Raw genomic sequence first — 21,311 nt, 5'->3', positions numbered from 1 at the left:
CAGATATATGGGTAATGTTTTCTTATCCACTCAGCTACCCTATGTCTTTTGATTGGGGCATTTAATCCATTTACTTTTAAAGTTATTATTGATAGGTACTTGTTTGTCACCATTTTTATTCTTTATGCCTGTGTTCCTTCTTCCTTTTTTATTTTTACTTTTTACAGCAGTCCCTTTAGCATTTCTTACATTGCTGATTTGATGATAATAAACTCCCTTTGTTCTTTTTTTTCTGTGAAACCCCTGATTTCACCCTTAACTTTGATTGATAGCCTTGCTGAGTACAGTATTCTTGGATTCAGACCCTTGTTTTGCATGACTTTGTATATTTCATTCCATTCCCTTCTGGCCTGATGTGTTTCTATTGAGAAATCATCCGATATTCTGATGGGAGATCCCTTGTAGGTAACTTTCTGTCTCTCTTTGGCAGCCTTTAAGATTCTTACTTTGTCGTTGTTGTTTGCCAATTTAATTATAATGTGTCTTGGTGTCAGTCTTTTGGGTTGATCTTGTTTGGGACTCTGTGAGCTTCTTGGACTTTTGTGAGTTTTTTTCTTCTTCCCAGTATCAGGGAAGTTTTCTGTCATTATTTCTTCAAACAGGTTTTCTATTCCTTGCTCAGTTTCGTCTCCTTCTGGGATCCCTATTATGAGGATGTTGTTTCATTTCATGTGGTCCCAAAGTTCCCTTAGGCTCTCCTCCTGTGTTTTAAGTTTTTTTTCCAGTTGCTGCTCTGCTTGGGTGTTTTTTTCTACCTTGTCTTCTAGCTCACTGATGCAGTCCTCCATTTCTTTTAGTCTACTGTTGATGCTTTCTATAGTTTTCTTTAATGCAGCAATGTAATTTTTCATTTCTTCTTGGTTCTTCATTTCCTCTTGGTTCTTACACATATTGTTAAATTTGTCTTCCATCTTTTTCACCCTCCTTATGAATATTGTTCTGCATTCTTTCTCTGACATATTGCTTGCCTATATTCATTTACTTACTTTTTCTGGTGATTACTCCTTTTCTTTCATATGGGGGCTGTTTCTTTTTCTCCCCATATTCGCTTCTCTCAGGGTGTCTAGTTATGTAGCTCTCTCTCTCTCCTGCATTGTCTTAAAGGCACAAAATACAACATGACAAGACACAACACATAGGGCACCAAACACAAATGTATTCACAATACCAATAACCCCAAACAAAGGTGACCACCTGATAAAAGAGAATTAGCCGAGAGAAAAGAGTGCAAAAGTGATATTAAGAAAAGAAAAAATATAAGAAAGAAAAGAAATAGAAGAAAAAAGAAGGGGGAAAATATATGTATATGGGGAGAAAACTCAAAAAAACCAACAACTAATAAAAAAAATGCAAACAACAAACACCTAGCTGAATCTGAGGAGGCAGAGCTCTCTCTAGGTTATCTCTGACCTTTCCATCCATGGATTGCCTCACCAGCTGTGTTTATTTCACCAATTCCAGGTGGTTGTTTTTTTATTCTGCTTTTCCTTCTATCTGCTCTGTGAGAAGGTGCAGGACCCATCGCATATTCGGTGCCAATTTGTCTCCCCCTGGACAAACTTTTTAGGTACCTGTGGCTGGGAGGCTAGAGTCTTGGTGTTTGTGGGTTCGCAGCAGAGGCATCTGGTTCCTGGGAATTGTGGTTGTAGGATCCCAGGAAGTACCCATGGTCTCCCCGGTTGAAGGTTAGGCTGGGCTTCTGATCACAGCTGCTCTCCCCTTCAAGATCCAAACCAGAATTTCTTATTGAAATTCTCTGAGTCTTAGAGCTAGATGTCTGTGTCTTCCTCTATATTACAGAAGCTTTCAGCTATTACTCTTTAGATAAGTTTTCAGCCTCTTTATTTCTCTCTTCTCTTTCTCAGATCCCTATAATGCAAATATTGGTCTGTTGGTGGAGGTAATAAAAAAATCGGACTGCAAGCTGGACCCAGGCAATCAGAGTTCCTCTCCTGTCATTGGAATGTAAGATATGCCTATCTTTCCCACAGTGGGAGCTGTTTCAATGACATAACATTGAGAGAATAAGTTAACACCATTTGAGTGGTATATATAACTGAACGGAATTAAGGTCTCTATATAAATTTTTCAGATTCTAACAGCAAATGAGATCTACTCATCTTGTGTGAACCAAGGTAATTCTCATAAGTAAGTTCCCTTACTTATTAAACCTGCCACCTGCCAATCTGTTGTCATCTGCCTCTTAGGCCTCTCCTTGCCCTTTGAGTAAGGAGCCAGTTTGCTAACCAACATGATCCACCTGATGTCATCCCATAAGACCTTATGCTATCTTCACTCTTTTTCATTCTTTTTTCTTTATGCTCCTATGATTGGATAAATTCTGTCCTATCTTAAATTTTTTTTCTGATTTGTTTTTCTGTTTCATATTTTCTTATGTTAAATCCCTCTATTGAAATTTTCAGTTCAGTTCCTGTATTCTTCAGCTATCTATTTGTGTTGGTACTTTCTGTCCCTTCTTTAAATTTTCACTTTGTTCATTCATTTTTTCTCGGGACTTTAGTGAGCATCTTTATAACCCTTCTTTTGAACTCTTTATCAGGTAAATCACTTAGCTCTGTTTCATTAAGGTCTTTTCTGAGATTTTATCTTTTTTGTTGTTGTTTATTTGGAATATAATTCTTTGTTTTTCATTTTCCTTTACTCTCTATGTTGGTTTCTGTGAATTAAATAAAACAGCCACCTCTCTCAGTTTTAAAGAAGTAGCTTTTGTAGCAAATAAAACCTCCCATTCGACTCTGATGTAGCTCTTAGTTGTTTCTCAGACCTTTGTAATTGTCAAAGCAGTCTTCTTATTCTTAATGGCTACCAGTAGGTTAGAATATGCCAAGACCTTTTAATCTCCCAAAGGACAGTATCTCAGTCAATGCCTAGATACAGGCTGATTGGAAGGCAGACTTTCAGGTAACAACTTTTAAAGTATGCAAACATACTTTTTTTAGGTGAATATAGGAAGATGGGAGTTTCTGTCTTCTATTTGAACTGATCCCTGGGGGAATGGGCAGATAAGAACTCTTTCTTTGTATGTCACCTTCTCCTTGAATCCATAAACACAAGCCCTGCTGACTATCAGAGCCAGGCTACCAATGGATGTGTATCCTGAATAACAGCTAGGGATACCAGACATGTACACAAGCTCCTTTTGGGGGATATCAGTGACCTGGGGTGGGACAGAGGGAAAGAATAAAGTTGGATTCCATTGGCCTCTGTGATCTCTGAAGAGTATTGCTGTTGGCTCCTAGGTGTGTGTTAAATTAGAAACCTGGGCCCCAAATTTAAAAATACATTTTTTTCCCAAAACAAATATGCTACTTTCACATAAAAACTGACTTATGTCAATCTGTTGCCTCTGTGTGTGTACTGGATCCTGGGGATTGAGCCATGGTAAGTCACATGAGACCTTTATTAACTGTCTCTGTGTTTTATAGCATTGTGGGACATGGACACAAGCCCCCTTGGCTTTCAAATGTAGGTGTTTTGGCAGCTCATCCTATACAGAGAAATCTTAAAAGTTGGAGCATCACATGTGATGTTCAGACCCATTGCTACTCAGGGAGAAGCTGGGAGTTCTGAGTTCCCTCCTGGTTGTGTGTCACTCTGCCAGGTGTGGAGTTTATGATAATATAGTGTTACAGCCTTTATTATCTGTTTCAATATGAGTATGAGTTTTCTCTCATTTCCCAGTGTATAGGAGTCACACAGCTAGATTCTGGATTTCTTTCAGAGGAAATTGTTCTGTATGTAGCTATAGATTCAGTGTGTCCATCACCATCTTGAACTGGACCATTATAAGTAATTTAGATGTAATAGGTGGTAATTTTATATTTTAATCAAATCCATTACTCTGCTAGTACAATTCATGTTCTAAATCTACAAATATAAAGAAACTTTGTATACAGAGAAAGATGGATTCACTGATGAGCAAGATTAACCAAAGAATTTATATGCATATAGGCATAACCCATGGACACAAATAGTAGTGTGGTGAAGGCCTGGTGGGGGGTGGGGAGGGTATGGGATGGAGGAGATCAATGGGGAAAAAATAGGGGCCTTCTGTAATACTTTCAACAATAGAGAATTTTTTTAAAAAGATGGATTCAACAAGTATATTCTAAAATTTAGCAGTTTTCTCAAAACTTCTTATATCTAGAAGGAAGACACTATAGTTACTGAAACTATCCAACTGCACTCCCTGCCAGCCTGCTCGCCCCCAACTGCCACGCCCTGTGGGCCACCTTGCCACAACTGCCCCCCACTGGTCTGCTTACCCCCAACTGCCCCCCCTGCCAGCTTGATTGCCCCTAACCACCTCTGCTTCGGTCCCACCACCATGGCTTTGTCTGGAAGAATGTCTGGAAGGTCTCCCGGTCTAATTAGCATATTACCCTTTTATTAGTACAGACTAGAGGCCTGGTGCATGAAATTTGTGTATGGGGGGGTCCCCTCAGCCCAGCAAGAACTGCACCCTTTCCAATCCAGGACCCCTTGGGGATATCTTCGGGATCAGGCCTAAACCAGCAGTCGAACATCCCTCTCACAGTCCTGGGCCACTGGCTCCTAATCACTCACCTGCCTGCCTGCCTGGTCACCCCTAATTGCCCACCCCTACTGGTCTGATTGCCCCTCAATGCCTCTGCATGCTGGCCTGGTAACCCCTAACTGCCCCCCGTCCCCCGATCAGCCTGATCACCTCTTACTGCCCCCCCTGCCAGCCTGGTCATCCCCAACTGCCCCTCTGCTGGCCTGGTTGCCCCCAACTGCACCCCCTGCCGGCCTGATTGCCCCTCATGCCCCCTCTCCCCTGCGCTGGCCTGGTCGTCCCACACAGTTTGCTTGTTCAGTAGTTTGGTCATCCCTCACTAACACCCCTGCTAGCCTGGTCATAGGCAGCCATCTTGTGAGGGCATGAGGGTTAATTTGCATATTACCTCTTTATTATATAGGACTAGAGTCCCAGTGCATGAAATTCATGCACTGGTCGGGGAGTGTCCCTCAGTACAGCCTGCATCCTCTCCATTCTGGGACCCCTTGGGGGATGTCCTATGGGATTGGGCCTAAACCGGCAGTTGAACATCCCTCTTGCAATTCAGGACTGCTGGTTTTTAAGCGCTCACCTGCCTGCCTGCCTGATTGTCCTTAATTGCTTCTGCCTGCCAGCCTGATCATCCCTAACCGCTCCCCTGCCTGCCTGATTGATGCCTAACTGCTCCCCTGCTGGCCCAATTCCCCCCCATATGCCCTCCCCTGCTGGCCAGATTGATCCCAACTGCCCTCCCCTGCAGGCCTGGTCACCCCAACTGCCCTCCCCTGCAGGCCTGATTGACCCCAACTGCCCTCCCCTGATGGCCTGGTTGCCCCTAACTGCCTTCCTCTGCCAGCCTGGTCGCCCCTAACTGCCTTTCCTTCCAGCCTGGTCCTCCACAACTGCCCTCCCCTGCAGGCCCAGTTGCCCCCAATTGCCTCCTGTGCCAGCCTGGTCGCCCCTATCTGCCCTCCCCTGCTCGCCCGATCACTCCCAACTACCCTTTCCTGCTGGCCTGATCGCCCACAACTGCCCTCCCCTGCCGGCCATCTTGTGGGGCCGCCATCTTGTGATGACACAAGGGAGAGATGCCACCTAGGTTTTTATTAGTATAGATAGACTAGAGGCCCCATGCATGAAATTCATGCATGAGTAGGGTCCCTATGCCTGGCTGGCGATCAGGGCCGTTTGGGGCCTTCCGGCTGCCAGCTGGGGCCTTCCTTCTTTCTGTGCCACCCCTTGGTGGACAGCACATGTCATAGAGAGCAATTGAACTCCCGGTCTCTCGGTCGAATTCCCAAGGGGACAATTTGCATATTAGGCTTTTATATATTTAGATGATAATTGAATAAATGCATACCTTCCAGAAGATCAATTTGCTGATCAATCAGTATCTTATCTACCTAATATAGTAAAAAAATTGAGCTGTTAGTATACATCATGATTTTTAAGTTAACCAAATTAAGAATCATTTTTATATTTTTAAAATGTATGCAAATATCAATATTTGTCAATATTATCAATATTTAATAATTGTATTAATTTAAAGTGTAAAACTAAGGTTAAATAGTTTATAATTTATAAAGGAGCTTGAGTGTGTTCACTATTAAGCTGAGCAAATTACTTTGACAGGAATGCCTATAAAAATAAGAAAACACTATTCCTTCTAGAAGATGTTTAGGAATTAGTGAGACCTTTTCATCCACTTAAGGAACTTTTTTCTATAAATCGCAAAATTATTTTCTAATTATACTTGATATCATTATTTGTAGTAAGCAATAACTTCCCTCTGAGATGTATCAGTCTGTCCCATGCTTCAATGTCTCTGGATCTATTTTCTTCACCAGTGAATCCATCTTTCTCTGTATACAAAGTTCCTTTATATTTGTAGATTTAGAACATGAATTGTACTAACAGAGTAATGGATTTGATTAAAATATACAATTACCACCTATTACATTTAAATTACATATAATGGTCCAGTTCAAGATGGTGATGGACACACTGAATTTAGCTACATATAGAACAATTTCTTCTGAGTCCCTGATTTTAAAAAATCTACTTAGGTATTTCTTGAATATATGAACTACTAAAATTCTTATACACTGCTCAAGTGCATTATGGGAAATTAAATTAGTAAAGAGAGTAGTGATTGGCTATCATAGGAATATTTATTTATTTATAAATTGATACATTAGAAGTTCAATTTCTACTTTATGAGATTCCTAATACCAAACAAATATAGTTTCACATTGCTGTGATAAACTATTTTGTAGTACATTAAAGTCCAGGATTTTATTTTTTTTATATTTGTAGTGTTGACCCTCAGAAAGAAGATACCTATCAATAAGGGATCCTGATGACTAACTGGGCTCAAATTTTTAAAAAATGCCTAGTAGCCATTTCTAAACAGAGGCCTCTTATGCAAGCCACACTTCAGGGAGAAGCCTGCACTAAGCTTCCTGCCTCCTGCACTGAACTGCCTGCCTACACTGTGTTCCTGTCATCTGAGCCAGCCTGTTTAAAGGAGTTCCTGGAATTGTATTTCAACCAATAGGACTGAGACTTTCCCTGTCCGTTCGGAGATGTGCAGCTATATTCTTATCAATGTCTTTAACTGATCAATCAGAGCAGTTTCATTCTGATGAATTAGGATAGGACAACTTTTAGGATCAATCAAACTGTGAGGATTTAAAGTCCTCATTTGCATGAGGACAGACCAATCAGCAATGAGGGACAAGGAATTTCTTTCTATGTAAGTCAGCTCCCCTCTGGCTCAGGGAGTGTAATTTCCCTTTCCACCATACATTGAAGATTGAGTTTCCCTGGCTGGAGCTGCAGTACCAAAGGTGTTTCATCAGACCAGAATGGAGCAGTCAGGAGTAGTGTGGAACAGAGAAGAACAGGTGGAGCACTTTGGACCAGAGTGGATTGGGGAAGAACACAGCTGTCTAGCTGGAGAGAGGCCTCACCCTTGGGGTGCCTCACCTAAGGGCTGCCTCACACTGGGATGTTCCACAGCCATGCTATTTCATAATTAATTATAACACCATTGAGCTGTTCCACAGCCACGCTGAATCTCAATTGAGTTGTTGGCACTGATCAAAGTTTCCTTCTTCACTGTGCCTTAAAGAGGGAATCCCTGTAGACATTGAACTGGCACTAACAACTGTCAGTTGACAGTAGTATCTATAAAACTGGGTTTTCTGAAGAACAAAAGCATCATAAAAATGTAATTTTATTAATTACAATAAAAAATGAGTCATATTATATAAAAATTCAAACTCCATTCTTGGTACCACTTATTGAAACTCAGCACTAAACTTTGTTGTTTATTTCCTACTCCTAGGAAATTATTAAGTATTGTGATTAGGGAGCACAGGATATAGAACCAAAGTTCAAGAAGTAAAAAGCCATTCTTACTTCCTTGGCATTTTGATGCTGAACATTTCCTGTAACTTCTCTGGACCTCAGTTTCTTCTTCAATAAAATGTTAATAAGTATAGCACTTAAATATCATAGCATTTCTAAAAGGATTAAAGTAGTTAATACTTGTATTAGACTTAGAAACAAAGCCTGGAAAATGGTGCTTAGTAAATGTTTGCTGTTGGCTAGTATCACAGATTATATTCAAGATCATAGAAAACAATTTTCTAAGCCATTTGCTTTAAAAGTAAACCTGACCTAGAAGAATTAGAGTAGTAATTTGTTAGTAAAAAATGTTGTTTTACCATTTCAGACTTTTGTGAAGTAGTCATTTGTTAATAAGTAAACTGGAAGCACAGTTTTATTTGAATGACTGTTTTAGGTACTTGAAATTACCTGACTTAAATATTCCAACCCTGGTGGACAGTCTGATGGAGGTGGTGGTGCTGGCATCCACGGTACCCCTGCTTGTCCACCTGGCTGATTATACACTGGCTGGTGTTGGACAGGAGAGTCCACTGGACCATCACCTGAATAGCCAGGTAGTGGCACTGAGTAGTCAGCGTCGGGGAGAGGATAAGCATTCTGGAGGCTGATTTGGGCACTATCTCCTGGAGGTCCTGAAATATGAACAAGTAAAATAGTTTGTATCTGGACAGAAAAACAGAAACATCAATACATTTAGAATTGCCCCAGTTATCTACAAGCTGAAATTTCAACTTAAGAAGAATATATGCAACCCTATGTTCATAGCAGCACAATTTACAATAGCTAAGATTTGGAAACAACTCAAGTACTCATCAGTAGATAAGTGGATAAAAAGGCTGCGGTACATTTTACACAGTGGAATACTATGTAGCTGTAAAAAAGAATGGACTCTTACCATTTGCAACAGCATGGAGGGACCTATAAAGTATTATGCTAAGCGAAATAAGCCAGTCAGAGAAAGATAAGTATCACATGATCTCACTGATATGTGGAGTCTGATGAACAACATAAACTGATGAACAAAATAGATCCAGAGACATAAAAGCATGGAACAGACTGAAAATTTTCAGAGGGAAGGTGAATGTGGGTGTGGGTGGGAAGAGATTAACCAGGGAACTTATATGCATACATGCATAGCCATGGACATAGAAAATAGCATGGTGAAGGCCTGGGAGGGGCAGGTGCAGGGTGGAGTTAGTTAATGGGGGAAAAACACCAAAGGGGACATATGTAATACTTTCAACAATAAAGATAAAAGAAAAATAAATAATTGAAATACCAAAAGATCACTGGGAAAAAGAATACTGTTTCAACAAAGCTTAAGGTTTGTGTTTTTGTCTTTCAGCAAGTTTTCTATTAAATATCTGTGGCTTCATATACACTTCTATTCTGAGGATGGTGGAATGTGAGTCAAGTCAACTTGCAGCCTTACCATTATTGTTAAAAATTTAGATATGTTAGAAACTTAAGGAAAATAAATAAAGTCAACAATGATCTAGAGTCACCTACATCAAGATTCTGGAATTTCTTCATGGAAAAGAGAGATAGCAGTGGGGAGAAGGCCCATCATAGAAATTGTGAGCCAATGTTTCCAGAACCAAAACAGACTGCAAAAAAAAATGATATTTTGGAATTCTAACAAACAGTGTCTCTTGGATGTATAGAATTGGGGCCAGTTGTGTCCCCTCAAGGGATATTTGGCAAAATCTGAACATGTTTTTGGTTGTCACAATGGGAGAGGATGGTGATATTGACCAGGAATGCTGATAAATATCCTAAAATGTCCAAAACATAATCCTGAGGAAAAGAATTATTCATACAAAAATATAATGCCACTATTTTAAAACTCTGGTTCAGAAGTAAAGGCATGTCATTCCATCTAGTACTGTCCAGATACTTGTCTGATTTAACATTTGCAACAAGTTTTTGAGACCCTCTAAATGAAAAAGAAAAATCCACTATGATATTAAGATAACAAGTTTAAATTTCACAATTTAGTACCCTCAGCTCTCTGGAAATACAATTTGAGAACAAAGGTAGGCAAAACATTTATAATGAGCAAAACTGTCTTAATTATGTAATAGGCACAGTGTATACTCTATATTCCACGTGAATTTTGACTATAATGAAGCTTCATAAGCTTATATGTATAGTGCATAGAATAATACTTTTATAGCAATAGAATATAATTTTAAAGTACTGTGCTCCAAAATATTTTAAAAGTAAGGGCGGCTATGCAAAATTTAACTTAGAATATGCAATTTGTAAAAACTGAATGGAACACTGATGAGAAATTTATAACCTTATATTGATGTCCTTTTTTTTAAAAAAAAAAAAAAAGGTTGTATCTTTTTATCCTTACTCGAAGATATGTTTATTGGAGAGAGAGAGAGAGAGAGAGAGAGAGAGAGAGAGAGAGAGAGAGAGAGAGAGAGAGGTGAGAGAGAGAGAGAGAGAGAGAGAGAGAGAGATTGATGTGAGAGAAATATTGATCAGTTGCCTCCCTTACATGCCCTGAGCTGAGATCAGTCTGCAACCTAGGTATGTGCTATGACCAGAATCAAACCATAGCTTTTTGGTGTATGGTAGGACTCTCCTACCAACTCAGCCATCCAACCAGGGCACTGATACTGATATCTTTTAAATACTACAGCTTTTATTTTATTTTGTTGTTGCTGTTGTACATTTTAAAAAAATCTTTATTGTTAAGAATATTACTGATGTCCCCCTTTTTTCACCTCATTGCCCTCTTCCACCTGGCTCCCACCTCACCCCATGCGTTCACCACCCCATGCATTCACTACTGTCTGTGTACATAGGTAAGATCTTTGGTTAATCTCTTTCCGCCCACCTCCCCCTTTCCCTATGAGATTCATTAGTCTGTTCCATGCTTCCATGTCACTAATTCTGTTTTATTCAGCAGTTTATTTTGTTCATTAGATTTGTTTATTTTGATTTTATATTGGATTGCTGATATGTATTTGTTGCCATTTTATTGTTCATATTTTTAATTCCTCCTCCTCCTTTTCCTTCTCCTCCTCCTCCTCCTTCCCTCTTCTTCTCTTTTCTTCAATAATACCCTTCAACATTTCATATAACACTGGTTTAGTGTTGGTGAACTCCTTTAGCTTTTTGTTTGTGAAGCTCTTTATCTGAGCCTCAATTCTAAATGCAAACATTGCTGTGTAGGTCCTTACTATTCATTACTTTGAATATTTCTTGCCACTCCTTTCTGGCCTGCATAGTTTATGTTGAGAAATCAGCTGACATTCATATGGGCACTCCTTTGTAGTTAACTAACTGCTTTTCTCTTGCTGCTTTTATGATTCTCTCTTTGTCTTTGACCCTTGGCATTTTAATTATGATGTGTCTTGGTGTGGTCCTCTTTGGATTCCTTTTGTTTGGGGTTCTCTGTGCTTCCTGGACTTGTAAGTCTATTTCTTTCACCAGGTAGGAGAAGTTTTCTGTCATTATTTCTTCAAATAGGTTTTTAATTTCTTGCTCTTGCTCTTCTCCTTCTGGACCCCATAATGCGAATGTTAGTACACTTAAATTGTCCCAGAGGCTTCTTACACTATCTTCATATTTTTTAATATTATTTTTTTTATTTTTGCTCTTCTGATTGGGTGTTTTTTTGATTCCTCATATTTCAAATCATTGACCTGATTCTTGGAATCCTCTACTCTACTGTTGACTCCCTGTAAATTGTTCTTTATTTAAGTTAGTGTGTGTTTCTTACTGGTTCTTTTTCATGTCATTGAAATTCTCACTAAGATCCTTGAAAGTCTCACTAAGTCCCTTGAAGCTCTCGTGAAGATCCTTGAGTAACCTTATAATCATGGTTTTGAACTCTGTATCCAGTAGTTTTCTTGCTTCCATTTCTTTCACTTGTAACATTTTTCTTTGTTTATGCATTTTGTCTGTTTCCCTGTGTTTGTTCCTATGTATTAGGTAGAGCTGCTATGTAGAGTGGCCTTGTGTAGTAGGTGTCCTATAGGGCCCAGTGGATCAGCCTCCCCAGTCACCTGAGCTGGGCACCCTGTGTGGGCTGTGTGCAAGTCTTGTAGATGAGCCTTTATTCCTGTTGGTGGCTTTGGGAGAAATTGACCTTCAGGCCAATTGGCTATGAGGACCAGCTGTGACTATAGTGGGAGAACTGTTGTGCAGGAGGCGAGGCCCAGCTGTGAAACAAGGCAGGCTGGTGCTAGTGTCAGGACTTGGCCCTTTTATTGGTAGGCTTGGGGAAGGCTGTCACGAGCTGCAGCTTGTTTGAGAGATTTCAGCAAAGTCTGAAGCCTGAGCCAGGACAGGCCATTCACATGGAAAAGCTGCTGCAAACAGCTTGAGTGGGGCTGCAAATGAGATGGGGTGGGGTTTCAAGGAATCCCCAGGGTGGAGCTAACAGTGTGCTCCAGGCTGAATGAGACTCAGCTATGGCTGCCAGTTAGCCCTGTGACAAGGGAGGTCCCAACACAGGAACAATGACCCTAGTGAGTACCCCTGTCTGGGAGAAAGCTATTGCTGGGTTCCTGCCCTGATGCCAGACATTCAAGTTCCTCCCTATATGTTTGGGTTCCCCAGAATTGCCCGGTACTGGAGCTCAGTGGTATTGAGTCCAAGTGTATTTATGCCCTGACCCTTTAAAAGGACTAGTTGGGTCTCCAGCACCTCCCTGTCTCTTAGCCACAATCCTCTTGGGTTTTACAGCCCATAGTTATGGGGACTTCTCTTCTCAGCTCTGGAATCCTGGGATGGGGGTCTGGTGTGGGGCTGACCCCTTGTTCCTCATGGGTGGCTTCTGCAGAGACAATCTCCCTCCATATAAAAAAAGAGGCACACATAGGTGCCATACCAGTTTGTTCCACGCCTCCACCCCTCCTACCAGTCTCAGTGTGCTTTCTTCTTTACCTTTCTATTTGTAGGACTTCCATTCAGCCAGCTTTCAGGTGGTTCTGAATGATGGTTGTTCTGTATTTTAGTTGTAATTTTGATGTGTTTGTGGAAAGCAGTGAGTACAGGCGTTTATCTACGCCACCATCCAGCTTTTATAATTCATTACTTATAGTGAACAGATATTTACAGGTGATCTATAATCTGACTGTTCTACAATCAAAGGCAACCTGTTCTCACATGGCTTTCAGGCAACTTCTGGGAGATAGAATATAAATTCTTTAAAAAAATATTTCAGATTGAACTGATGGAGAAAATGCATGGGGAGGGAAAGGTATCAATTAGTCACTTTTAAGTAGGTGAAATTTCATTTGAGACTAAAAGATGAGAAGGGAAAAGCTTTGTGTGATGATCAGGTGAGAAGTGTTCTAGGTAGCAGGAAAACTAAATGAAAAAATCCCTGATTGAAGGATGAACTTGGCATGTTTGAGGAAAAGAGGACCATTCTAAGGCAGAGGAAGACTGGAAATGGCTGCCAGTAAAGAAAGGAGCGGTTCACCTAGTGATGAACAACCTTGTCAGTGATGGGCAACCTTTGGAGCTTGGTGTGTCAAACTTCGCCAAAAAACTGAGCATAACTCGGGTAGTGTGTCACTTTGAGGAAAAAACATTATTTCGCAAATGTTTCATCCTCAGGAGCAGCAAATGTTTCATCCTCGGCATGCGGCCGCCTCAGCAGCCGCGTGTCATCAGAAATGGCTACGCGTGTCAGTGCTGACACGCGTGTCATAGGTTCGCCATCACTGACCTAGGGTGTCCCTTAATAAGGAGTTTGGATTCTACTTCAAGTGTGACTCAGGATTAGAAGATTTTGAGCAGAAGAGTGAGTTAGTTCCATAATCTGAATTATATCTGAAGAAGTTTTAGGAGTGCGGAGCACTGAAATTTAAAATGAGAAGCACAGATATAAATCCCCGCCCTCACTGCCTAATGGGAGAGAGAATTTTATATTCATCCTTACAGTAAGGAGATACAACACCACTGTGATTAACTGATTGGTTAGAATTGTAGATAAGTCATTTGAAGGAAGGAACCAGTGTTGTGACTATTTGTCATAGGAAGGTGTTTGGAGGAAGAGAGAGAAAATAAAGGAGTTGGGACAGCTTCCTTGAGGACCACGGGATAAAAAGAGGTGAGTAATCTGGTGGCAATAAGAATATTCAGAGAGAAGCTCTTGCAAAGTAACAAACTTAGGGCCTTTCAAATCAGTGGAAAAGGCCCATCTACCAGACAGTAGAGCCAGGTTTGAGATGCACTTAAAGGGAAGGCAGGGGTTCCCCGAGGACTTGGTGGCCAAATTAAACATTTTGGCCTTTAGCTTAAAAGTAATGGGAAGCCAACAGAGACTGGATACTGTCTGTAATATGAAGAGATTTTTATTTTTAAAGAGCCACTGGGGAGGTGCAGATGTGTTAATTAGTAACATTATTGGCATTAATTCAATCATCTCAAGACTCTTAGATAGGATAGTTCATTATTTCCAAAATCAATGGATTACCATATAGAATTAGCTGAAATTTGGATACTTTCATATATATATAAAGCCCAATTGACTTAACATATTATTAATGTAGTCAACAAATATTTGTCATTTACTAGTTATAAAGCATTGTATGAGGTATTTCACATATACTTTCATTTAATCTCAAAATCGAACTGAATTGGAAAATGTTATCCCCATTTTATAGATAAGAACTGAGGCTTAGAGGTAACAGCAACTTGTTTGAAACCACCACCAACTATTAAGTACAGAACCCAGAACTGGAAGCCTGATAAAGCTCCTCTATACCTGTTTTCCACTTGCATATTAAGGATAATTAATAGTATTTACCTCATAAGATATCTGAGACTAAAATGAGCTAATCCACATTATGCAGAGTAAGCTATCAATATTGTTAGTACCATTGTTATATTAAGACCTGTGCTATCCTCTCTCTATATAAAAGCCTAAGCGACTGTCGCAACCAAAACAACCAAACAGATGACCGAACAGGCTGTGTGGGGTGACCAAGCTGGCAGGGGGGTTAGTGAGGGACGACCAAACGACTGAACAGCAGGCTGTGTGGGGTGACCAGGCCAGCAGGGGGGGCAGTGTGGTGCGACCAGGCCAGCAGGGGGTGCAATTAGGGGCGACCAGGGAGGCAGGCAGGTGAGCAGTTAGGAACCAGTGGTCCTGGATTGTAAGAGGGATGTCCAACAGTCAGACATCACCCGAGGGGTCCGAGATTGGAGAGGGTGCAGGCTGGGCTGAGGACACCCGACCCACCCGCCCGCACGAATTTCGTACACTGTGCCTCTAGTCTTATCTAATAAAGAGGGCATATGCTAATTGACTGCCACTCCCTCAAAGATGGCGGCGCCCTGTCCCCTCAGCCCCACCGGGGCGGCAGGTGCACGGCATGGCCGAGCCTGCCCCCAGGCGGGTCAGGCTGCTAAATGCACCTGCCTCTGGAGTCCCCCAGACCCCTCAGCCTCCCAGCCCCCCAGCCAGCCAGGGACAGCCCGAGGCACAGGCAAGCCTCGGATGTTGGCTGTTCAGCCACCCAGGACCGCCTGAGGCTCAGGTAACCAGGGCCTGCCAAGGCTTGCGCTGCCGGCAGTGGCAGCAATAGAGGTGTAATGGGGTGTTGCCTTCCCCTGATTGCTGGGTCGCCTCCCGGACTGTGAGAGGGGGCAGGCCGGGCTGAGGGACCTCCACTCCAGTGCATGAATTTTCATGCACCGGGCCTCTAGTATATAATAAAAGCCTAATATGCTAAGTGTTTAGTCCACCAGTCAGTCTTTCAACCAATCAAAGCGTAATATGCTAATGGTATGCTAAGGCTGCTCAATTGCTCGCTATGACATGCACTGACCACCAGGGGCAGACAGTCGACCAGTCGACCAGTTACTATGATGTGCACTGACCACCAGGTGGCAGACACTCTGACCTGTAGTTTAGCTTGCTGCTGAGGTCCAAGTGATCGGGACTGAGTGAGACAGGCCGGACACGTGCTGGAGCCCTCCTGTGGTCCTTCCTCAGCCCCGATCATGCACCGGTGGGGTCCCTCGGCCTGGTCTGCACCCTCTCGCAATCTGGGACCCCTCAGGGGATGTCCGACTGCCGGTTTAGACCCGATCCCACAGGGGTCGAACATCCCTCTCATAATCCAGGACCACTGGCTCCTAACTGCTCACCTGCCTGCCTGCCTGATCGCCCCTAACCACTCTGCCTACCGGCCTGCTTGCCCCCAACTGCCCCCCACTGCCGACCTGCTCCCCCCCAACTGGCCCCCCTGCTGGCCTGCTCACCCCCAACTGCCCTCTCCTCCTAGCATGATTGCCCCTAACCGCCACTGCCTTCGGCCCCTGCCACCATGGCTTTGACTGAAAGGATGTCTGGAAAGTCTCTGGAAGGTCTCCCAGTCTAATTAGCATATTACCCTTTTATTAGTATAGATAGAGGCCTGCTGCACAGGTGGAGGCTGGCAGGTCTGCCATGAAGGGGGACCTGGATCAGGGTGGGGGATCCCCACTGGGGGGCGTGGCCGGCCTGGGTGAAGGGCTGAGGGCCATTTTCAGGCCGTCCATGCCCCTTTCGGGATAGAGGATCCCACTAGGGGCGTGGCCAGCCTGGGCGAAGGACTGAAGGCCTTTTGCAGGCTTGCCACGCCCCCATTGAGGTGAGGATCCCCACTAGGGGTGGGGTGGGCCTGGGTGAGGGGCTGAGGACCATTTGCAGGCTGGCCACACCCCCATCGGGGTGAGGGTCCCCACTGGGGGGCATGGCCGGCCTGGGCGAGGGGCTGAGGGCCGTTTGCAGGCTGGCCACAACCACATTGGGGTGAGGGTCTCCGTTGGGGGGTGCGGACAGCCTGGGCGAGGGGCTGAGGGCCATTTGGGGGCAGTTTGCAGGCCAGCCAAGCCCCTGGCTTTGTCCAGAAGGACATCTGGAAGGTCTCCGGAAGGTCTCTTGGCCTAATTAGCATATTACTCTTTTATTAGTATAGATTATATATACCGTATATAGCCTTGAACTTGAGAAATAAAATTGAGCTAATTTTTTTCTTACAATTTTCAAGTCTGATGATAACCAAACTTAATGATATGTCACCTACTTTTAATTAGCTGTGGGTGCATTAAATCATTCTCCAAGTGCCTTGGATGAATATTATGGACTTGCTAATAATTTTGCAAACACCAACCATATAAGAATTTAGTGTAGTGGTTTTCAGCCCTAGCTACACATTAGACTAACCTGGGGAATTAAAAATTACCAATCCCTGTGTCCCATTACCAGAGCTTCTGCTTCAGTTTTTCTGGGTAGTGCTCTGGCACTAGTGTTTTTAATAGCTCTCATGTAATATTTAAGTGCAGGCACCCTTGGGACTATCACCTTGGAGACTTTCAGCTCCCAAGTAGACTGTTGAGAGTAAAATACAAAATGTATACACCCTTCCATTAAAATCTGATTCCTTTTGGTCCCAAGTCCTCAGGATGGTTTCTCAAGATGTGGGGAGCCTGCCTACTGAAATGCAAGGTATTATCCAGCATTTACATGAAAGGAAAGCTTTTACTTGTTACCAGATAAAGATGAGAATATGCTCAGGTAACTGCATTTCTATTGCTTGCACTTCCTTTTAAGCAGTCATGTCTTTTCTGTGACTCTCTCTGAACACAATTAACCTCAGCTCCACATGATTCAAAAACACTCAGGATCAAATCTTCTAACTGATTGATTTCATGATCACAATTTTCTGAAGAGATGGAGAATCAATACAATCAATAAAAATTAGTTTAATGCTATTGATGATAACATATAGTCAACCAAAACAAATCAAGAACTACTCTGCCAATTTCATTATTGCACCTACAACAAAGTGCAATCCTATATAATAAAGAGGTAATATGCAAATTGACCATCACTCCAACACACAAGATGGCTGCCCCCATGTGTTCAAAATTGGTCATCCCCATATGGACACAAGGTGGCCACCACAAGATGGCTAGCAGGGGAGGGCAGTTGGGGGTGACCAGGCCTGCAGGGGAGGGCAGTTGGGGGGAACCAGGCCTGCAGGGGAGGGCAGTTAGGGGCAATCAGGCCAGCAGGGGGATAGTTAGGCATTGATCAGGCTGGCAGGGGAGTGGTTAGGGGTGATCATGCTGGCAGGCAGAAGCTGTTAGGGGCAATGAGGCAGGAAGGCAGGTGAGTGGTTGGGAGCCAGCAGTCCTGGATTGTGAGAGGGGTCCCAGATTGGAGAGGGTGCAGGCTGGGCTGAGGGACACACACACCCCCAACCCCTCTTAAAGGGCCAGCACACAAAATCTACTTGGCAGCCACTCACCCTAGGCTCCAGTGGAGGGAGGTGGGTGGCTCAGAGCAGACTAGAGTCCTGTGAGGAGAGACTGGGTTGTGTGGGTCCAGGGTGAGACCTGAAGGGACAGCCACAAGGGCCCATGTGTTGAGTCTCTTTCCCACAGGACTGATGCCATCTCCATTAGCCTGGGAGAATGCAATAACTCTACTCTCTTTACTCCTGTAGCCCAACCCTGTGAAGCTTGTGCCCTGCTGAGGAGTCAGCTGCCTAGGCCCAGATGTAGAGGTCTGGGTTGAGTCAGGAGGTGTCAGAGACTGAGTTGTATGGCTCTGTATGAGAACCATTCACCCCACCTTTCCATGAGCCTGATTAGTGCAATCCCCTCATGAGAAGTCCACTAGCTCCACTGTCTAAATGGGCAGTCGGACATCCCTCGAGGGGTCCCAGATTGGAGAGGGTACAGGCTGGGCTGAGGGACACCCCCCCTCCATGCATGAATTTTGTGCACTGGGCCTCTAGTACTATAATAAATACACAGACAGATGGACAGATAGACACAACCTTTGGGGAACATCAATGATTGATTTATTTTCATTTTATTCTTTAAACAAATGTTTTACCTTGAAACACTGCCAGAGGCTATTGAGGATGATACCCAGCTGGTAATTTTGTTCTTGGGTAAGGAGCATTCATTTGGACATTTGTAATTCAAGGAGAGGCAAACATTTTTCTCCTTTAATAAGATATATAATAAAAGGAAAAATGCAATGTCTGTCTATACATACTTTATTGCTGTAATTTAAAGTATTTTATTATATTTTTTCAGTTACAGTTTACATTTAATATTATTTTGTATTACAGCATAGTAGTTAGACAATCAAATACTTTATCAAGTGATTTCCCTGATACTTCTAGTACCCACCTGGCACCAGACATAGTTATTAAAATACTAGAGGCCCGGTGCACAAAATTCGTGCACGAAGGGGGTTTGTCCCTCAGCCCAGCCTGTACCCTCTCCAATATGTGACCCCTCAAGGGATGTCCGACTGCCCGTTTATGGGCAGTCAGACATCCCTCTCACAATCCAGGACTGCTGGCTCCCAACTGCTTGCCTGCCTGCCTTCCTGATTGCCCCTAACCGCTCTGCCTGCCAGCCTGATCACCCCCTAACCACTCTGTTGCCAGCCTGTTTGCCCCCAACTTCCCTCCTCTGCCAGCCTGGTCACCCCTAACTGCCCTCTCCTACAGGGTTGATCACCTCCAACTGCCCTCCCTTGCAGGCCGGGTGCCTCCCAACTGCCCTCTCCTGCTGGCCATCTTGTAGTGGCCATCTTGTGTCCACATAGGGGCAGGATCTTTGACCACATGGGGGCAGCTATATTGTGTGTTGCAGTGATGACCAATCTGCATATTACTCTTTTATTAGATAGAATAGAGGCCTGGTACAGGGGTGGGGGCCAGCTGGTTTGCCCTGAAGGGCGTCCCAGATCAGGTGGGGGTTCCCTTGGGGCGTGGGGTGGCCTGAGCGAGGGGCCTGTGGTGGTTTGCAGGCCGGCCACGCCCCCTGGCAACCCAAGCAGAGGCCCTGGTATCTGGAATTTATTTTCCTTCTACAATTGAAACTTTGTAGCCTGGAGCAGAGCTAAGCCTGGGGCTCCCTCCGAGGCTGGCAGCCATTTGTGTTGGGGTTATAATTGAAACTTTGTTGCCTTAAGTAGGTGGGCCCGGCCAGGGTGTGTGGAAAGCTTTGCTTCCCCTGTTGCCGCCGGCAACCCTGGCCTGCTCTCTCAAGCTCCATTCTGCCGCCATTTGTTTGAATTTGTTTACTTTCTATAATTGAAACTTTGTAGCTTGAGTGGAGGCTTAGGCCTGAAACGGCTGGCAGAAAGCTTGGCTTCCTCTGTTACCTAGGAAACCTTGCTCTCTGTGGCTGTAGCCATCTTGGTTTGGGTTAATTTGCATACTCGCTCTGATTGGATAGTGGGCGTGGCTTGTGGGCGTGTCAGAGGTATGGCCAATTTGCATATTTGTCTATTATTAGATAGGATTTTTGACTATATTCCCTATGCTGTACTTTACATCCCTATGAGAGTTTTGTAACTACCAATCTGTACTTCTCAAGCCCTTTACCTTTTTCATCCAGTCCCCTAAACCCCTTTCCCTCTGTCAACCATCAATCTGTTTTCTGTATCTGTGAGTCTATTTCTGTTTAGGTTTTTCATTTATATTGTTCTCTGAATTCCACATATACATAAAATCATATTGTATTAGTCTTACAATATTCACTTGTGAAGCCATCTGGTCCAGGACTTTTGTTTGTTGGGTGTTTTTTTTTAATGACTGTTTCAATTTCATTAATTGTAATTGATGTATTTGGATTTTTGTTTATTTATTTTTTAAACTAGAGGCCCAGTGCATGAAATTCATGCATGGGGGCGGGGGATGTTCCTTAGCCCAGCCTGCACCCTCTCCAATCTGGGACTGCTGGCTCCTAACCGCTTCTGCCTGCCAGCCTGATCACCCCCTAACTGCTCCCCTGCTGGCCTGATTGGCGCCTAACTGCTCCCCTGACAGCCTGATTGCCCCCAACTGCCCTCCCCTGCTGGCCCAATCGCTCCCAACTGCCCTCCCCTACTGGCCATCTTGTGGCAGCCATCTAGTGATTATGTGAGGGTGTCACATGAAGGCGTGAGGACCACCTAGGCTTTTATTAGTATAGATTTCTTTTCCATCTCCATTTACCTCCTGTATACCCTCTTCCACCTCCATCTACCCCACTCACCCTGCAATCACCACACTGTTGCCCATGTCCATGAATTCTTTCTCCTTTTTTAAATATTTTTTTGCTCAATCTCTTCACCTTCCCAGCTACCCCCACACCTGCCCAGGAACTTTCACCCTACTCTCTATCTGTGAGTGTCTTTCTATTTTGCTTGCTAGTTCAGTATGTTCATCAGATTCCATATATGAGTGAAATCACATGGTACATGTCTTTCTCTGACTGGCTTATTTCACTTAGCATAATGCTCTCCAGGTCCATCAATGCTGTGGCAAAGGATAAAATTTCCATTTATTTTTATTTATTTATTTTTTTAGAGCTGAGTAGTATT

At 43.4% G+C, this 21,311-nt stretch overlaps 1 protein-coding gene across 1 annotated transcript in view; it reads right to left on the bottom strand.

The window, feature by feature from the left end:
• The window catches only part of LOC307096786 (phospholipid scramblase 2-like), a gene marked incomplete at both ends in the record, with an annotated part of 80,071 nt that extends 59,101 nt beyond the window's left edge, over positions 1-20,970 (bottom strand). Inside the window, 3 exons of the mRNA XM_079766348.1 lie at positions 5,901-5,943; positions 8,363-8,617; positions 20,944-20,970. Coding sequence (XP_079622474.1) covers positions 5,901-5,943; positions 8,363-8,617; positions 20,944-20,970 — 325 coding nt within the window. The remainder of the gene's footprint in view (positions 1-5,900; positions 5,944-8,362; positions 8,618-20,943) is intronic.
• Positions 20,971-21,311: the final 341 nt, after the last annotated feature.

The sequence above is a fragment of the Cnephaeus nilssonii genome, assembly GCF_951640355.1.
Source record: "Cnephaeus nilssonii genome assembly, chromosome: 3".
NCBI classification, from domain to species: domain Eukaryota; kingdom Metazoa; phylum Chordata; class Mammalia; order Chiroptera; family Vespertilionidae; genus Cnephaeus; species Cnephaeus nilssonii.
Note: the sequence above shows the minus strand (reverse complement) of the source record. Positions and strands in the feature narration are given on the sequence as shown.